This window comes from Garra rufa, chromosome 20, assembly GCF_049309525.1.
Source record: "Garra rufa chromosome 20, GarRuf1.0, whole genome shotgun sequence".
Lineage (NCBI taxonomy): Eukaryota > Metazoa > Chordata > Actinopteri > Cypriniformes > Cyprinidae > Garra > Garra rufa.
The window spans coordinates 1,933,409-1,955,030 of NC_133380.1; the positions used below are offsets into that span (position 1 = coordinate 1,933,409).

At 32.4% G+C, this 21,622-nt stretch overlaps 1 protein-coding gene across 1 annotated transcript in view; it reads right to left on the minus strand.

Annotated features, from left to right (window-relative positions):
* Positions 1-4,938: 4,938 nt before the first annotated feature.
* The window catches only part of strn (striatin, calmodulin binding protein), a 42,431-nt gene continuing 25,747 nt past the window's right edge, over positions 4,939-21,622 (minus strand). Inside the window, exons 8-18 of the mRNA XM_073826352.1 lie at positions 21,510-21,620; positions 18,198-18,341; positions 17,986-18,122; positions 16,242-16,417; positions 15,120-15,167; positions 14,906-15,027; positions 14,656-14,823; positions 13,014-13,160; positions 12,789-12,890; positions 12,625-12,711; positions 4,939-6,746 (exon numbers count right to left, since the gene is read on the minus strand). Coding sequence (XP_073682453.1) covers positions 6,577-6,746; positions 12,625-12,711; positions 12,789-12,890; positions 13,014-13,160; positions 14,656-14,823; positions 14,906-15,027; positions 15,120-15,167; positions 16,242-16,417; positions 17,986-18,122; positions 18,198-18,341; positions 21,510-21,620 — 1,412 coding nt within the window. The 3' untranslated portion in view covers positions 4,939-6,576. The remainder of the gene's footprint in view (positions 6,747-12,624; positions 12,712-12,788; positions 12,891-13,013; positions 13,161-14,655; positions 14,824-14,905; positions 15,028-15,119; positions 15,168-16,241; positions 16,418-17,985; positions 18,123-18,197; positions 18,342-21,509; positions 21,621-21,622) is intronic.

Consider the following 21,622-nt stretch of genomic DNA (forward strand, 5'->3'; position numbering starts at 1 on the left):
AATTGATTCTCTAAACGATTCACCTTTTCAAAGCGCTCTAACCGCCACTCGCTGGACAAAACTGTGTCAATGCAACAACAACTCAAGCCTGACCTGCATAAAAACACCTTTTAGGAACCAAATCTAATTAACTAATCATGTAATACTATTAAATATGGTTTTTATTCATTTGCAGGAATTGTTAAATTGGCTTAGAATCCCCAAAATCCCATAGACTTACAATGAAGGAATGTTCAAGTGATCAACACTATTCAAACTCCAACTGTCAAAATTCAAATTTAAACTGTCAGAATCTCTTGAGACTCAAACAAACTGCCCTTCTATCGACTATTTCTAATCCAACTCATTTAAACTAACTTGCTAATCATGTTCAAACCATGCTAATAACATGCTAATCATGCTAGTAGCTAGTTAATCATGCAAGAATGATCATATTAAAAACGTACTAGAAACATACTAGTAACTTGCTAATGTTAGAATCATGCTAGCAATATGCTAGTAACATGCTAATCATAGTAGAAACAAGCTAGCAACATGTTAATCATGCTAGTAATGTGTAAATCTCAAGAAACATGTTAACCATGTTACTAATTATGTTAAAACATGCTAATAACTTGCTAATTGTGGTAGAAACATGCTAACATGTTAATCGTGCTAGTAACACGTTAATCTTTCAAGATATATGCTAATTATTACTAATCATGTTAGCAACATGCTAGTAACTTGCAAATCATGTTAGAACCTTGCTAGCAAAACATGTTAATCATAGTAGAAACAAGCTAGCAATATGTAAATCATGCTAGTAACATGCTAACAACATGCTAATCATTGTAGAAACATGTTAAGAACATGTAAATCATGCCAATAATGTTACTAGTTGCTAAAAACATGCTACATTACTAATCATATTAGAAAGAAACATGCTACTAACTTGCCAATAATTTGCTAACCGTTACTAATCATGTTAGAAACATAACAACATGCTAATAACTTGCTAATCATGGTAAAAACACGCTAACAACATGTTAATCATGTTAGTAACATGCTAATCTTGCTACAAACATGCTGTTACTAATATGCTACTAAATTGCTAATAATGTTAGAATCATGCTAGCAACATGCTAATCACAGTAGAAACAAGCTAGCAACATGTTAATCATGCTTGTAACGCGTTAAATTTGCTAAGAAACATGCTATGTTACTAATCATGGTAGAAACATGCAGGCAACACGTTAATCACTCTAGTAATGTGTTAATCTAGCTAGAAACATGCTGTTACTAATCATATTATGCTACTAACTTGCTAATAATTTGCTAATCATGCTAGAATCATGTTATCAACATACTAGTAACTTGCTCATTATGCTAGAATCATGCTAGCAACATACAGGCTTGTTAATCATGTTAGAATCATACTAGCAACATGCTAGTAACATGGCAATGATAGTATAAACAAACTAGCAACATGTTAATCGTACTAGTAATGTGTTAATCTTAAGAAACATGTCAACCATGTTAGTGTTAATCTAGCAAGACAATTATATTATGCTAATAACTTAATTTGCTAATCATGCAAGAATCATGTTAGCAACATACTAGTAACTTGCTAATTAGGCTAGAATCATGCGAGCAATGCTAGCAATCTTGCTAGAAACATGCTGTTACTAATCATGTTAGAAACTAGTAGTAACTTGCTACTAATTTGTGAATCATGCTAGAAATGTGATAACATGCTAACTACATGTTAATCATACCAACAACACTAATAAAATGCTAATGAAGCTAGAAACGTGCTAGTAACATGCTAATCATGCTAGACTCATACTAAACTAAACGATCGTGCTAGAATCATGCTAGCAACATACTAGTAACTTGCTAACCATGCTAGTAACATGTTAATCATGCTAGTAATGTGTTTAATTTGCTAACCATGTTACTAATCATGGTAGAAACATGCTAGTAACTTGCTAATAATTTGCTAATCATCCTAGAATTTTAAAACTTTCTAGTCAGGCTTTCTCAAGCTAACTTTTGTCTTGACAAACTTGCTCTAGTTTTATTTTATTTTTTTAACGGAGGACTCGTCTAAACTGGCCAGTAAAGACTCTACTCAATTTTATTAAACAAATGTCTCATTAAAATGTCTACAAACTTATAAAACTGCCTGAGATCAGGTAAAAAATACATTAACATTTCGAAACAGTTCTGACGTAAGGTGAAATCACGTGACTGTGGCGGTTTGATTCGCGATCCGAATCACTGATTCAAATCAAATGATTCGCAAATGATTCAAATCTTCTCGAAACAGTGCTTCTACTAGTATGGACTGTGATTTCATCTTAATCTAACAGAGCAATCTATTTTAACACAATAAATAAATAAAGCATTGCAAATCAATATTTATCCACCTATTTCTTCAACGTGGAAGACGAGACTTCTGGTTTAGTGTCTGCTATCGGGAAAGACAAAAAAAAACAAAACAACAAAAAAAAAAACACCAAACGCAAGTGAAATACAACATATTCTTTTATTATTGTATTATATTGATAAATGTCCATCTGAGGAAAAAAAGAGAATACAACGAGAAAAATCAAGAATAAACTGTAATATCAATAATAAAATATGTACAAGAGGAGTATAGCATTTATTAACACGATCTTTCCGAACTCTCTCTCTCTCTCTCTCTCTATACAACCAAAGGGTTAAAAGTTGAGTGACAGCTCTATACAGGCGCGTGCATCGTCCAATATTCCCTCGCAATACTCGGATGTTTCCGTTAAGCACGTCAATCGATCAGTAACCAAATCAATAGCACTTTAGTATCTTCAGTAGCCGAGTCAGCTGTACAGTTCCCATCTCTGACCAGCAGGTGGCGCGAACTAATCTCTCCAGCACAACTAGTATCACAAATATTGGTTAATCTTCACTTGTTAGCTTCGCAGGTTAATATACACTGTATTCTGGTTCATAAATAGATTGTTGATCAATACTTTAAAACTATACATTTTGAGATTCTCTTATATTTCTAAAATTAATACGCACCAAAATGAACGAAATCTGAAAATATATTTACTAGTACGAAAACACGGACGCACGCGCACGCACGCGATTCCCTAGCGACGTCCCAAAACCAGAGCTCTGTGGACGAGCTTCACGTCAAACGCGCCTCGGATTTAAAGGAATAGAATGCAAAAATGAAAAATAAAAGAGCTATTTAATCACCATCATGTCAAACAAATCCTGTTTTTTTTCTTCTATTAAACGCGAACAGCAAATATGAGGCAGCTTCTGGTCACTATGGGATAAAAAAAAGGTAAATTACATTTTTTTTTTTAAATTAAAATTTAGACAAACTTGGAAATCTGAGAAAAAAGTGAAGAAAATCTGAGAAAATCTCAGAACTGCGATTTTTTAGAAAATGTCATAATTGCGAGACATAAACTAACAGTTCTGACTTTTTTTTAATAAATGTGAGATTATATCTTGCAATTCTGAGTTTAGTATAAACTCAATGTATAAACTCAGAATTGTTAAATATGAATTCACAATTTTAAGTGTACGTCTCGCAATTCTGACCTTTCTTCCTGAGAATTTTGAGCTCATCTCTCGCAATATTTTTTAATTTATGCCATAGAATAACAAATAAAAATGTGATTGCCACTTTTATTTCACAATTTAGATATAAACTTAGAAATCTGACAAGAAAACGGGAATTGTGAAGATATAAAATGTCTGAATTGCGATATAAACTTAGAAAAATGTCAGAATTATAATAACATTAACTATTCTGACTTTTTTCTCATAAATGTGAGATTATATCTTGCAATTCTGAGTTTAATATAAACTCAATGTATAAACTCAGAATTGTTGAATATGAATTCGCAATTTTACGTTTAAATCTCGCAATTCGGACCTTTTTTTCTTGAGAATTTTGAGCTCATCTCTTGCAATTATGCCATAGAATAACAAATAAAATGTAATTGCCACTTTTATCTCACAATTTAGCTTTAAACTTAAAAATCTGACAAAAAAATATAAAATGTCTGAAATACGATACAAACTCACAATTCTTAGACAAATGTCAGAATTATAATAACATGAACTAACAATTCTGACTTTTATACCTCAGAATTGTGAGATTATATCTTGCAATTCTAAATTGAATATAAACTCATAATCAATCTTACATCTTGCAATACTGACCTTTTTCTTTTTGAGAATTGAGTTTAGCTCTTACAATTCTTTTTATCCAAATTTTAAGTTTACATCTTGCAATTTAGTTTTTAAATTTCAGCCACAGAATAAAAATAAAAAAGGCTTTTTATCTCATGATTTTCGATCCTGCATTTCTTAAAGTCCAAACTGTGTGATATGAACTCAGGAGAAAAAAAATCTGCAATTATCTTTTTTTACATTGTTTACAACAAGATGTAAACTCAAAATTCTAAGAAAAAGTCTTTACTGTGATAAAAAAAGAAAAGAAAAATTTATACTTTATTGCAACGTTTTATGTTAAATCATGGCAAAAAAAAGAGATATAAACTCAAAGAGTTCTGAGTAAAAAAGTCAAAATTGTGTGAGAAAAACAAACAAACAAAAAACAACTGCACTTACCTTTTTAATTTTATTCTGTGGTGAAAAAAAAAGTCTTAATTGTGATATAAAAAGTCGCAATAAAATATTTTTTTTAAATCATGGTGGGAAAAATAGATATAAATTCATAATTCTAAGAAAAAAGTCATAATTGTGAGAAAAAAAACCTACTGCACTTACCTTTTTAATTTTATTCTGTGATGAAAAAAAAGTCCTAATTGTGATATAAAAAGTCGCAATAAAATATTTTTTCAATCATGGTGAAAAAAAAAAAAAAAAAAAAAAAAAAGATATATATATATATATATATATATATATATATATATATATAATTTTTTTCCACCATGATTGAAAAAATATTTTATTGCGACTTTTTATATCACAATTAGGACTTATATACACACACACACACACACACACACACACACATATATATATATAAACTCAGTGTTGTGAGAAAAAAAATGCAATTACTTTATCCTGTCAGAAACAAGCTTCCATAGGTTTGCATGACATGAGGGTGAGTAAACAGCGAACAATTTCATGTTTGTCCAAACTAGTCCTTTCTCATCATTTGGTAGAGTAGCGAACTCACGTCACTTTTTTATTTCACAGACCTGAAGGAAACGCACAAACACTCTGCTCGTCTTGTAGTGCTCATGTCATCAGTTGAAGGCAAACGATTCCCGATAAAAGCAAAAATCTCTATCCTAGCAGTTAAAAACACGCAGACCCGCACACGCACGCCGAGATAGTTCAAGTAATCACAGACCAATTCAAATAAACCAGAAGAGTAATAAAATAAAAAACCTCAACCTGCAGGAAACTCGGGTTCGTTTGCAACCTCGGGCACCAGTCACACAATGATAATAAAAAACACTAGTATCCGCTTCCAACGATCACATATAAAATAGATTTCAAATAATGTTCAGCTAATACACAAACCACCACCTGTGCAGGTAGAGAAGGTGAGGATGAGTGAGCCAACCAGAAGAGCCGCTCGTCCCTTCCTGAAGCGAAATCCGTATGCGTTTGGCATTACAGGCAAAAGTAAAAAGGCAAAAAAATAAATAAACATTACAACAGATCTCAGACAAATATAGACTTCCGAATCATTGTACTTTTTGAGTACAGCTTGTCAAAAACTGCAACACATTCAAACGATTATAAGACTTTTGCGCATTATCACTTTGACTAAGTTCAACGAATATATTCAGAAACGGCTCTAAATCTAGTCAAAACTTGTCTCCATGTTTGTTGGAACATCACAACGCTGAGATGATTTCACAGAACGGCTGAGTTTTACTGGATCCGCTTCTGCGGAAAAAATAAGAGCTTAAATATTCAACGTAGCACTAAATGGAGACGTCCTGATGGTCGACGGCTTTGGAGTGTTTCCAGATGCTTGTATCATCACCTAAGACGCGTTTCACCACAAAATCACAATTAATTAAAGAAAGCAAAGATTCAATAGGCTTTGTTTTCTTGATTTTAAGGTGAAATGAGTCTGAAACGGAGCAATTTTGTACTTTTTCTGAGCTGAAAGTTATTTTAATGTTAGATTATGTACAATTGGAATTCATTATTGTTCCGTCCGATTTAATCGATGAGAAACTAGACAGATGTTATTTCCCGTCCGAATCTGGTGAGTTTAAAACATCGAAGAGGTTTAGTTCCCCCCCCCTCGAAGAGAATCCGCGTTTCTTTGAAGCAAAAGGCACGTCGTTAAAAAGGAGCGAACGCAAGACGGCAAAACCAGAGAGAGGAGAAACCCAAGGAGAGCTAAAACTACACAAGTAGTTTCCTGTGAGGCTGAACGGAGGAGGCGTTTCCTCTGTGTTTGTTGGCTTCCCCTCGAGCACCCAGGCCCGCCCGGATCATCGGAGCAGAGCGCGGCTCGGTCCCGGCCCCCGCCGTCCCGCTCCGTGTTCAGGCCTCGCCGCGCATCAGTTCGTGGAAGCGGTTTTGGTCGGAGGGCGAAGGTCATACGAAGACTTTGGCCAGGGCGTCGGCTCCCGCGCTGCCGATGTAGCACTTGGTGGGGTGGAACGCCACGTCGTTGATGGACTCGTCGAACTTCTTCCTGTGAGCCGTGAACTCCTGGATGCACGTCTTGCTCTCCATGTTCCACAGACGCACAGAGCAGTCGTGACCTGAGACACAATACGCATCAGATCAGTATTACTGAATAGACATTACAAAAAAGTAGTTTTTTTATTAATATTGAAATGTTAACCACAAGTGGGTGGCATCAAGAATTCAGCTAATTCATTCAAAAACAAAACAAGTGACTGTCTTAATGAATGAGTCACTGAACTCACTCTGATTAAACAGCTGATTTATTCAGAAATGAAGCAAGTGTTCGTCTTTATGAATGAGTCATTTAATCACTGATTCTCTCAATTTGTTCAAATGGCCATTTTATAAGCCAATTACTGTCTTCATGAATCAGTAACTGAATCAGTGGCTCAATCATTTCATTAAATGGCTGATTTATTCAGAACTAAAGCCAGTGACTGTCTTTATGAACCAGTAACTGAATCAGTGGCTCATTCGATTCGTTAAAATGGCTGATTTATATTTAGAACCGAAGCCAGTGACTGTCTTAATGAATGAGTCACTGAACTCACTCTGTTTAAATGGCTGATTTATTCAGAAATGAAGCAAGTGTTCGTCTTTATGAATGAGTCATTTAATCACTGACTCACTCGATTTGTTCAAATGGCTGATTAATTCAGAAATGAAGCAAGTGTTCGTCTTTATGAGTGAATCATTTAATCACTGACTCACTCGATTTGTTCAAATGGCTGATTTATTCAGAAATGAAGCAAGTGTTCGTCTTTATGAATGAGTCATTTAATCACTGACTCACTCGATTTGTTCAAATGGCTGATTAATTCAGAAATGAAGCTAGTGTTCGTCTTTATGAGTGAATCATTTAATCACTGACTCACTCGATTTGTTCAAATGGCTGATTTATTCAGAAATGAAGCAAGTGTTCGTCTTTATGAATGAATCATTTAATCACTGACTCACTCGATTTGTTCAAATGGCTGATTAATTCAGAAATGAAGCTAGTGTTCGTCTTTATGAATGAATCATTTAATCACTGACTCGCTCGATTTGTTTAAACGGCTGATTTATTCAGAAATGAAGCAAGTGTTCGTCTTTATGAATGAGTCATTTAATCACTGACTCACTCGATTTGTTCAAATGGCTGATTTATTCAGAAATGAAGCAAGTGTTCGTCTTTATGAATGAGTCATTTAATCACTGACTCACTCGATTTGTTCAAATGGCTGATTTATTCAGAAATGAAGCAAGTGTTCGTCTTTATGAATGAGTCATTTAATCACTGACTCACTCGATTTGTTCAAATGGCTGATAAATTCAGAAATGAAGCAAGTGTTCGTCTTTATGAATGAGTCATTTAATCACTGACTCACTCGATTTGTTCAAATGGCTGATTAATTCAGAAATGAAGCTAGTGTTCGTCTTTATGAATGAATCATTTAATCACTGACTCACTCGATTTGTTTAAACGGCTGATTTATTCAGAAATGAAGCAAGTGTTCGTCTTTATGAATGAGTCATTTAATCACTGACTCACTCGATTTGTTCAAATGGCTGATTAATTCAGAAATGAAGCAAGTGTTCGTCTTTATGAATGAGTCATTTAATCACTGACTCACTCGATTTGTTCAAATGGCTGATTTATTCAGAAATGAAGCAAGTGTTCGTCTTTATGAATGAATCATTTAATCACTGACTCACTCGATTTGTTCAAATGGCTGATTAATTCAGAAATGAAGCTAGTGTTCGTCTTTATGAATGAATCATTTAATCACTGACTCGCTCGATTTGTTTAAACGGCTGATTTATTCAGAAATGAAGCAAGTGTTCGTCTTTATGAATGAGTCATTTAATCACTGACTCACTCGATTTGTTCAAATGGCTGATTTATTCAGAAATGAAGCAAGTGTTCGTCTTTATGAATGAGTCATTTAATCACTGACTCACTCGATTTGTTCAAATGGCTGATTAATTCAGAAATGAAGCAAGTGTTCGTCTTTATGAATGAGTCATTTAATCACTGACTCACTCGATTTGTTCAAATGGCTGATTAATTCAGAAATGAAGCTAGTGTTCGTCTTTATGAATGAATCATTTAATCACTGACTCACTCGATTTGTTTAAACGGCTGATTTATTCAGAAATGAAGCAAGTGTTCGTCTTTATGAATGAGTCATTTAATCACTGACTCACTCGATTTGTTCAAATGGCTGATTAATTCAGAAATGAAGCAAGTGTTCGTCTTTATGAATGAGTCATTTAATCACTGACTCACTCGATTTGTTCAAATGGCTGATTAATTCAGAAATGAAGCAAGTGTTCGTCTTTATGAATGAGTCATTTAATCACTGACTCACTCGATTTGTTCAAATGGCTGATTTAATCAGAAATGAAGCAAGTGTTCGTCTTTATGAATGAATCATTTAATCACTGACTCACTCGATTTGTTCAAATGGCTGATTTATTCAGAAATGAAGCAAGTGTTCGTCTTTATGAATGAGTCATTTAATCACTGACTCACTCGATTTGTTCAAATGGCTGATTTATTCAGAAATGAAGCAAGTGTTCGTCTTTATGAATGAGTCATTTAATCACTGACTCACTCGATTTGTTCAAATGGCTGATTTATTCAGAAATGAAGCAAGTGTTCATCTTTATGAAAGAATCATTTAATCACTGACTCACTCGATTTGTTCAAATGGCTGATTTAATCAGAAATGAAGCAAGTGTTCGTCTTTATGAATGAATCATTTAATCACTGACTCACTCGATTTGTTCAAATGGCTGATTTATTCAGAAATGAAGCAAGTGTTCGTCTTTATGAATGAGTCATTTAATCACTGACTCACTCGATTTGTTCAAATGGCTGATTTATTCAGAAATGAAGCAAGTGTTCGTCTTTATGAATGAATCATTTAATCACCGACTCACTCGATTTGTTCAAACGGCTGATTTAATCAGAAATGAAGCAAGTGTTCGTCTTTATGAATGAATCATTTAATCACTGACTCACTCGATTTGTTCAAACGGCTGATTTATTCAGAAATGAAGCAAGTGTTCGTCTTTATGAATGAATCATTTAATCACCGACTCACTCGATTTGTTCAAACGGCTGATTTAATCAGAAATGAAGCAAGTGTTCGTCTTTATGAATGAATCATTTAATCACTGACTCACTCGATTTGTTCAAACGGCTGATTTATTCAGAAATGAAGCAAGTGTTCGTCTTTATGAATTAATCATTTAATCACTGACTCACTCGATTTGTTTAAACGGCTGATTTATTCAGAAATGAAGCAAGTGTTCGTCTTTATGAATTAATCATTTAATCACTGACTCACTCGATTTGTTCAAATGGCTGATTTATTCAGAAATGAAGCTAGTGTTTGTCTTTATGAATGAGTCATTTAATCACTGACTCACTCGATTTGTTCAAACGGCTGATTTATTCAGAAATGAAGCAAGTGTTCGTCTTTATGAATTAATCATTTAATCACTGACTCACTCGATTTGTTCAAACGGCTGATTTATTCAGAAATGAAGCAAGTGTTCGTCTTTATGAATGAGTCATTTAATCACCGACTCACTCAATTTGTTTAAACGGCTGATTTATTCAGAAATGAAGCAAGTGTTCGTCTTTATGAATGAGTCATTTAATCACCGACTCACTCAATTTGTTTAAACGGCTGATTTATTCAGAAATGAAGCAAGTGTTCGTCTTTATGAATGAGTCATTTAATCACCGACTCACTCAATTTGTTTAAACGGCTGATTTATTCAGAAATGAAGCAAGTGTTCGTCTTTATGAATGAGTCATTTAATCACCGACTCACTCAATTTGTTTAAACGGCTGATTTATTCAGAAATGAAGCAAGTGTTCGTCTTTATGAATGAGTCATTTAATCACTGACTCGCTCGATTTGTTCAAATGGCTGATTAATTCAGAAATGAAGCTAGTGTTCGTCTTTATGAATGAGTCATTGAATCATTGACTCACTCGATTTGTTAAACTATGTGGATTCAGTCAAAAACGAAGTGTTTTTTTTATGAACAAATTCATGTTTTTTAGTGACTGTCTTTATGAATCAGTAATTGAATCATTGGTTTGCTTGATTTGTTCAAATGGTTGATTTATTCAGAACCGAAGCCAGTGAGTGTCTTCATGAATGAGTCACTGAATCACAGACTCACTTGTTTTGTTCAAATATGTAGATTCAATCAAAAAAAAAGCAAGCTACTGTCTCAAAAGGACAAGCCACTGAATCGTTGACACACTTGATTCACTCAAAAATGTGAATTCATTCATGAATGAAGAAAGAGACTGTCTTTATGACTCAGTAACTGAATCACTGACTCACTCTATTTGTTCAAATGGCTGATTTATAAAGAAATGAAGCAACCGTCTTTATGAATGCGTCACTGAATAACTAACTCACTCTATTCGTTTGAACGTCTGATTCATAAGCCAGTGACTAAGAGCCAGTCTTAATGAGTCGTTGAATTACTGACTTAACCAATTCGTTCAAAAACATGGATTCAATCAAAAATTAAGCAAATGACTGTCTTTATGAATGCGTCACTGAATCACTGACTCACCCAATTCATTCAAATGCACAGATTCATTTATTCACTGAATCACTGACTCATTCAATTCATTCAAATGCACAGATTCATTTATTCACTGAATCACTGACTCACCCAATTCATTCAAATGCACAGATTCATTTATTCACTGAATCACTGACTCACCCAATTCATTCAAATGCACAGATTCATTTATTCACTGAATCACTGACTCATTCAATTCACTCAAAAACGTGGATTCATTCAGAAATGTAAAAAGTGACTCTCTTTTTGAATCAGTAACTGAATCATTGGTTCACTCAATTTGTTCAAATGGCTGATTTATTCAGAAATGAAGCAAGCAACCGTCTTTATGAAAGTCAGTGACTGTCTTTATGAATGAGTCACTGAATCACAGACTCACTTGTTTTGTTCAAATATGTAGATTCAATCAAAAATAAAGTAAGTGACTGTCTTAAAAGAACAAGTCACTGAATCATTGACTCACCTGATTCACTCAAAAACTTGAATTCATTCAAAAATGAAGAGACTGTCTTTATGAATCAATAACTGAATTATTGGCTAGTGACTGTCTTTATGAATGATTCACTGAATCACTGAATTGATTCGTTCAAAAAAGTGGGGTGGCTAAGTGAAATGCATTTTTACACATTATTTTTTCCCTAATAAATTGCATCAAATTACACATTAAATGAACACAGCCTTTCTTAATATGTGACCCTGGACCACAAAACCAGTCTTAAGTCGCTGGGGTATATTTGTAGCAATAGCCAAAAATACATTGAATGTATTTAGATTTTTCTTTTATGCCAAAAATCATTAGGAAATTAAGTAAAGATCATGTTCCATGATGATTCTTTGTAAAATTCCTACTGTAAATATATCAAAATGTAATTTTTGATTAGTAATATGCATTGTTAAGAACCTAATTTGGACAACTTTAAAGGTGATTTTCTCAGTATTTTGATTTTTTTGCACTCTCAGATTCCAGATTTTCAAATAGATGTATCTCGGCCAAATATTGTCCTATCCCAACAAACCATACATCAATAGAAAGCTTATTTATTGAGGATTCATATGATGTATACATCTCAGTTTTGTAAAATTTAACCTTATGACTGGTTTTGTGGTCCAGGGTCACATATTATAAAAAAAAAACTGAAAATGCAAGAAAATCAGGTTATCCATCTAGTCGTGAGGCCGAACCATAAACATACATGCACACATCATAAACAAAACAATAAAGGTCTTTATATGCAAAGCAAAATCAGAGCAACTGGACATTTTTTGGTTTTCTTTGACCTTTACCTGATAAAAGAACACCATTACAAGTGTTTGCATGACTGAGTAAAGCTCATGTTCTGGAGTACTTACTACCAGACATCAGATAGAGACCATTGGGATCCACCGCCAGACTGGTGACAGCATCCAGATGAGCGACCATAGAGTGGATCAACTTGCCTGAGGAAAAATATCAACATGTGTGAATACATGCATGCAGAAATAAAAACATAAAAAACAGCTGATCTCTGTGTCACCTGTGTTGTTGTCGAAGAATCGGATGTGTCGGTCTTCCTGTGCTGTGATGGTGATGGGGAGCGTCGGGTGACTGAGAACTTTATTAATCTGACACGGCGCATCTGAACATCAAACACATCAACGTCAGAGAGACTAACAGATTAGATCATTATTTCTTTTATTGAGATTTCTAGAAATGTTTCTGTCAAGTATCTGTTGAAATCACAGAAGCTGTTGTGACGTACCAGGTTTTCCAGCCGCTTGTGACTCGAGCTCCAGCACCAGCTGTCGGGTCTCCATGTTGAAGATGCCCATCCTGCCGTTAGTGAACGCCGTGACCATGTGAGCCGGATCACTGCACACCAGATCCACCGACGACGGGACGCCCAGCTCTGAAACACACACCAAACTATTCATTCATGTGTCTGCGCTCTCACAAAACTACCTGTTTATATCACCTGAACATAATCACCAATGACAAACACAAAATGACAACCAAACAATTCAGAAAATAAACAAAATTATTTGAAATTCATTATTTTTCAACTGATGTACTGTAAATTGCTATTTAAAGACTTTATTATTTATTAGTTTGTGTCACTGCTGAAATTCATCATGAAAAATGACAGCAGGAGAAAAACATGAATATATATAATATATGAAGAGTTTGTTTGCAAAAACAGATAACTCAGTTTTTAAAAATGTTCAAAAATCATGTTTTTAATTGTGTTTTATTGTGTTAGTTAGCTGTATTTTTACATTGATTATTATGAGCTCTTTATATATATATATATATATATATATATATATCATTTAAAAAAAACCTTTTTAAAATTTTAATGCTAAAATTGAATGAAATAAAACAACAAAAAGGATAATTAATTCAGATAAGATTTAATAAAATAAAAGTATATATATATATATATATATATATATATATATATATATATAAATTTGTAAAATATTAATAACTATCAGAGTTAAAAAGATTTTTTTTTTAATTAATTAGAATTGTTTGCAGATGCAGCAGTATTTTAAAGGCAATTTTAATGCTACAATTTAAAAAAATAAAAAAATAAAAATTAAATAAATATATATATATATATATATATATATATATATATATATATATAAAATATTTTGGTTAAAAATTCACAAAATATTAGTCCATTTTAATGCTAAAATTGAATACAATAAACAACAACAACAAAAAAACATAATATTTTGGTAAAAAATTGCAAAATATTAATAACTATCAGAGTTGAAAATACAAAAAAAGAAAAAATGTTTAAATTAATTAGATGAATTGTTTGCAGATGCAGCAGTATTTTAAAGCCCATTTTAATGCTAAAATTTAATACAAAAATATATATAAATATAAATAATATTTTAGTTAAAAATTTGCAAAATATTAGTCCATTTTAATGCTAAAATTTAATACAATAAACAACAACGACAACAAAAAAATATAATATTATGGTAAAAAAAGTAAAATATTAATAACTATCAGTTGAAAATACTAAAAAAAAAAAGTTTAAATTAATTGTAAAATGTTTACATTAATTAGGTTAATTGCAGAAACAGTCATTTTTTTAAATTTGTATTTTATTTTAGAGTTAATTTTAATGCTAAAATTGAATACAATAAACAAACAAACAAAAAAATATAATAGTACTAATATTGTAATAATATAAAAAAAAGTTTCAATTAATTGTAAAATGTTTACATTAATTAGGTGAATTGTTGCAGCTGTAGTCACCTTTTTAAATTATTATTTATTTTGGGGTCCACAACCCCATGTATTTAATATTTTCACAAACATGAAATACAATAATCCAATTTCTTGCAAACTGATGTGTGTTTAGTTGTTTTGAGGTGTTTTTGAACCTTTGTTCTCGTTGAAGACGGCGATGGCGGGAGTGGTCTCCGCTGCGCTCCACAGCCTCACCGTCCCGTCGCCGGAGCAGGACAGCAGTCTGTGATGAGGCGAGCTGTACACCAAACCCCAGACGGCATCGCTGTGTCCGGACAGCGCCCCCCTCAGCACCGACGGCTCTATGACAGACAGAGAGAGAGAGACACCATTACTACACGCTCAGACCCACTCACTGACGTCTGCAGGTGAACAGAGACGCACCGTAAGAGTCGTACGGGTCGATGTTGGGGTTCGGCGTGTTCCAGCACTGAATGGTCCCGTCCAAACCGCCGCTGAAACACTGATCACCGCTGGAGCTCATCACCACACAGAGAACCGGACCCCTGAGACCAGACCAGACCAGGACATTACACATGAACCACATTAGACAGCTGCTGGTTTATACTGGTTATAAGATCTGAATGTGATCATGTACCTGTGAGCCCTGAACGTATAGATGGGCTCCACATCCAGAGCAGCGCACCTGAAACAACCAACACAAGGTTATACTGACTGACACCAGCAAAGCACAAGGTTATCCTTAACTATAACTAAAACTAATAGTACATTTCTGAAATAAAGATTAATTTTTTTCTACTTTTTGTTGAGTTTGTTTTCTGACTTCAAAAAAAGAATACAAAAAATTATATATGAAAAAACCTGAAATAAAAAAATAAAACATTTCTAATTGAAGCATTAAAATGAAAAACCTGAAATAAAAATAAAATAAATTGAACAAAAAGGTAATATTTAAAGAAATGAAAATTAAAAGTAAAGAAATAAAAAAATGATACCTAGAGTAATATTAAAAAGAGGAAACATAAAACATAAAAAACATGAAATAAAAATAAATAGGCAACATTTCAAATTTTAAGCACTAAAATGTCTAACTGAAAATAAAACAAATAAAAACTAAAACTGAAATAGAAACAAATTAAACCTTAATAAACCTAAATATTAATATTTAAAAACTACTTAAAAACTGACAAAAAGCGGAAATAAAAATAAATCAAAACTTAGTAACATAAAAAAAAAAAAAAAAAATTAAATAAATGAAACCAAAAAGTAACATTTAAAAAAAGTAAAAGTAAAGAAATAAAAAAATTTAAACCTAAAGAGTAATATTTAAAAAATATATATAAATAATAGATAATTGAAGCACTAAAATTTCTAACTGGAAATAAAACAAATTAAAAACTAAGAACGAAAAAAACAACAACTAAAAAGTAAATTAAAACTAAATAGTATTATATAAAAAAAACTTAAAACGGAAATAAAAATAAATCAAACCTAATACCATAAAAACTGAAATAAAAACAAATTAAAACTAAATAGTAATTAAAAAAAAAACCTGAAAAATAAATTAAACCTAAACATTAAAACAAATAAACCTGACAAAAGCACATAACAAGATAACAAACAATTAAACAAAAATTAAAATGAAAGCGAAAAAATTAAATTGTTTTTAAAATATTAATAAAAGCTAAATATAATTTATTTTTTTATATATAATTTATTATTTATATAATAAATAGTAAAATGAGGCTGGTGCTCTCACTTCTTGGTGGGGGCGGTTTTCTGCAGGTTCCACATTTTCAGCGTGTGATCTTCAGATGCAGTGACCAGAACCGGCTCAATGGGGTGAAACGCGAGACCGCGGATGGAATCGAAGTGATTTCGGAGTGTGAACTTGGGGTTCCACGTCTTCCGCAGGGCGTCTTTATTATTAGTGATCTGAGAAAAGCAGGAAACATGTTCATAAACAAGGTTAATTTCCACTGAGATGAAGAAACTTCAATAAAGTTGAAATACTACGAAAGTCGGAATATTATGAGAATAAAGTCGGAATACTACGAGAATAAAGTCTGAATACTACGAGAATAAAGTCAAAATATTATGAGAATAAAGTCGGAATACTACGAGAATAAAGTCTGAATACTACGAGAATAAAGTCAGAATACTACGAGAATAAAGTCGGAATACCACGAGAATAAAGTCTGAATACTACGAGAATAAAGTCGGAATACTACGAGAATAAAGTCGGAATACCACGAGAATAAAGTCGGAATACTACGAGAATAAAGTCGGAATACTACGAGAATAAAGTCAAAATATTACGAGAATAAAGTCGGAATACTACGAGAATAAAGTCAAAATATTATGAGAATAAAGTCGGAATACTACGAGAATAAAGTCAAAATATTATGAGAATAAAGTCGGAATACCACGAGAATAAAGTCAGAATACTACGAGAATAAAGTCAAAATATTACGAGAATAAAGTCGGAATACTATGAGAATAAAGTCAAAATATTACGAGAATAAAGTCGGAATACTACGAGAATAAAGTCGGAATGCCACGAGAATAAAGTCTGAATGCCACGAGAATAAAGTCGGAATGCCACGAGAATAAAGTCGGAATACTACGAGAATAAAGTCGGAATACTACGAGAATAAAGTCGGAATACTACGAGAATAAAGTCAGAATACTACGAGAATAAAGTCGGAATACCACGAGAATAAAGTCGGAATACTACGAGAATAAAGTCAGAATACTACGAGAATAAAGTCGGAATACCACGAGAATAAAGTCTGAATACTACGAGAATAAAGTCGGAATACTACGAGAATAAAGTCGGAATATTACGAGAATAAAGTCGGAATACTTCGAGAATAAAGTCGGAATACTATGAGAATAAAGTCAAAATATTACGAGAATAAAGTCGGAATACTACGAGAATAAAGTCGAAATATTACGAGAATAAAGTCGGAATACCACGAGAATAAAGTCGGAATACTACGAGAAAAGTCGAAATACTACGAGAAAAGTCGGAATATTACGAGAATAAAGTCGGAATACCACGAGAATAAAGTCGGAATACCACGAGAATAAAGTCGGAATACCACGAGAATAAAGTCAAAATACTACGAGAATAAAGTCGAAATATTACGAGAATAAAGTCGGAATACCACGAGAATAAAGTCGGAATACCACGAGAATAAAGTCGGAATACCACGAGAATAAAGTCGGAATACTACGAGAATAAAGTCGCAATACTACAACAATAAAGTCGGAATAATACGAAAATAAGGTCGAAATACTACAAGAATAAAGTCGTAATACTACGAGAATAAAGTTGGAATATTACGAGAATAAAGTTGGAATATTACCAGAATAAAGTCGGAATATTACCAGAATAAAGTCGGAATATTACAAGATACTTTTATTTTTTAACATGGCACTAAACGGCGTCATATATTTGTGTATCATGTCCAAATTTGTAAAAAAAAATATGTACTAACGTCGTAGGACAGGTTCTCTGCCTCGTTGGCCACAGTGAGTCCGGCCAGTTCTCCGAGACCCAGTTCGCTCTCCATCGTCTCGTCCGTCCCCATGATGAAGGACTTTCCTGAGGACGGAGGGAACGTCAGGGCTTCCACTGCAAAAACAAACACACATGAGCACACAACAGCATCTACAGAGGGTTGAACTGGATCATGAGTGTCAGAAATACCCTCGTCGGTGCGGCCCAGCGGATGCTCGTTGAGGCGGGGCAGACTGGGACGGACGGGAGGAGCCACCGGCGGCTGGATGGACGAAAGGTCTTCCGCGTCACGCAGGTTAGCCAACATGTCCTGCAGTTTACAGCGGTTCGGCCCTAAAACACACAACAACCACACTTCATCTGATTCTGACGATGAGAGAAACCCAGTCACAATTTAGCCCACCTTTGACCAATATTTTTTTTAAATGCTTTTAATCAATAAAGCAGCATTTGTGCTTCTATGCTTTGTCCAGGCCAGAGATGCCCAAACTTTTTAATATGAAGAGACAAAAATCAAACCTGATTAAGGGAGGTGAGACAAACATAAATGGTGCATATTTATTTGCATATGTTTCCAAATATATTATATTATAATATATTCAATTGTTATTTTTGTAAATAATTAAACAAATATTTAAATAGCAATTTTTAGAATAAAAAAACAAATTCACTTCACTTTTTTTTTTTTTTTTTTTTAAATGAAGATATGCTGAATTTAATTGGTTTTCTACCTTAATCCAGGAGAAAATCAGACAATAAACACTGCTGTACTGGAATAAAATTGTCATATTACTATATTACAAAAAATATATTACTTTTTTTGTTTACAATTATTTTTTACTCTTATAATTTTTTTTTTAATATTTTACAAAAAAATTTTTAAAACAAAAATGTAAATTAAAAATTATATACTACATTTTTTAAATGAAAAAAAAATTAAAATATATTTTTAGAATGTTTACAAGTATTATATTAATTATATTACTATATTAGACCAAAATGTAGTAAATGTATTTATTTTTAAATAAATAATAATAAATATTTTTGTTTATTAATTTATTTTTACAATTATTTTTACTCTTATTATTTTTTCCACTTATTTTACAAAAATAAAAAAAATTATGTTAAAACAAAAATGTTAATTATAAATAAAGGTATGTTGATATTTACTGTCATCTAAAAAATCTGAATTTCAATGGTTTTCTACCTCAATTCAGGAGCAAATTAGACAAACACTTTTTTAATTTTTTTTTAATTAAATAATTTAAATTTGAATGTTTAAATTATTTTAAATTCACTTATTTTATATTTCAGTACAAAAATAAAACTAAACTGTTAAAACAAATGAAAATATGCTTCAATGACAAATTTTTCCCCTTTTCTTGTGATGAATCATTGAGATACTATTAGAGGTTTTGTTAATATTTTCAAGTAGTGAAAATTGTTTATATATATATATATTTTTTACATTTAGTTAACTATAATAATCCTGAAAGGGCATCTCTGGTCTAGGTTTACGGTTCAACTTTAACTTTGCTTTAATGGACTGTTTTCTGATGGAGGGATATTCCACGAAAATAAATCTGTAGGGATGAAATGACAAAGAAATGAAGCCCTAGAAAAAAATCAGAGGAAAAATCAGTGATAATAAATAAAGTCCCATCTGAACTTTCTTATAATGGAAGCAGAGAAGGGGCGGAGCCTGGTTTAAACACACCCCCAACCACAGAGGGGCGGAGCAAACATTAGAGCCACACCCCTCTCAGAGCACCAGCATAAATGCAAAGACAGCAACAGAAACGAGCAGCTGAAGAACAAAATGAAGAGGGAGAAAAGAAACGGTAGTTGTGTGAGAAATGCAGCTGGATCCTAAAAGAAAAGACAAGGGAAGGAACAGAACACAGGAGCGGATGACGGATGACGGGACAGAGAGTCTGTGAACGGATGAGCAACGGGGAGGACTGAAGAGAGCGGCTGGATTTTTGTCAAACTAGCAAATGATTTTTGAGAGAAAGAACTTATGCAGGTACATTAGAAGAAAGTAGTGATAAACCGATGCATCAGGCCAAATAAACAGCCAATTCTGACATGATCAGCAACATCTGATAACTCTGACAGAAACTGCCTTTAGACTGACTGGAATAAATAAATGAGTAATTCTCACAAAAACAAGACAAGTTCAGGTCAGATTTTCTAAAAAATAAATCAATAAATAACAATAATAAAAAAATTAATAAATAATATGTTTAAAAATGTGACTTAAAACATTTTAGTAATTTCATTTAATTTACCTTTTTTTACTGTAAAGTAGTAAAAACATTATATTAATTACCAGTAAAGAGAATTTGGGATGTAAATAAAGCAAAAAATATAAATGAGTAATTCTCACAAAAACAAGACATGTTCAGGTCAGATTTCTTCAAAAAAAAAAAAAAAAAAATTTTTTATAAAAAAAATTATTTTAAATAAAACAAAGATAAATTTACAAGATAAATAAGACTGTTTTACTAAATAAATAAGTAAATAATAAGTAAATAATAATATTTCAGTCTTTCCGGTAAAAATTTGACTTTTTGAAATTGTTAGTAATTTATTTAAATGTATTTACTAGCAATTTCTGAGGGAAAAATGCTTATTGAGATTTCCTAAAAAAAAACAAAAAACAAAACAAAACCTATGAATATAAAAAAAAATAGCTGTAAAAAACAACAAACATACACAAAATAATATAAAATAAATAATAATATTTCAGTATTTGTTGAAAAAATTAACTTTTTGAATTTTTTTTACTAATTTATTTAATTTAATTTACCAGCAATTTCCCAGGGAAAATTGCTCATTGAAAAGAAAATCCTGTAAAATTTTTTACTCTAATGTAGTAAAAACATTGTATTAATAACCAGTAAAGAGAATCTGGGGTGTAAATAATGCCAAAAATATAAATGAGTAATTCTTACAAAAACAAGACATGTTCGCATCAGATTTCCTCCAAAAAAAAAAAAGAAGCAATTATGAATAATATTACAAATGTAGCTGTAAATAAAACAAAGATACATTTACAAGATAAAAAAGACTGTTTTAAATTTATAAAAACAAAAACAATAATAATAAATAACAATTAAATAAATAATATTCTTTCTGTTAAAAAAATTGACTTTATAGTAATTTATTTAATTTACCAGCAATTTCTGAGGGAAAAATGGCTAATTGAAAAGTAATGTAGTAAAATATTGTATTAATAACCAGTTAAGAAAGAGAATTTGAAAAAAAGGAATAGTCCTAAAAATATATAAAAACAAATAAATATTGAATATGTATCCTTGAAATATGACCTGGTCATGTTTTATGAGATTCACCAATTTTCAGCCGCACAAGCATCATATCAGCTTCCTGTTTTCCAGATTTCAGTGTTTGAAAGCTGTTATCGGTTGAGCACTAGAAGAAATAAGGAGTAAAGAAAGAAAGAGGAGGCGGCGAGCGAGAGGTTCCTGTCCGACTTACTCTTCACCCCTTTCTTGCCCTTGCGCTCCTTCTTGTACTGTTCCTTGAGTTTAGAGATCAGACCCTCATCCACGTCCCACGACTCAGACAAGGGGCTCTGCTCTTCCTTTTCT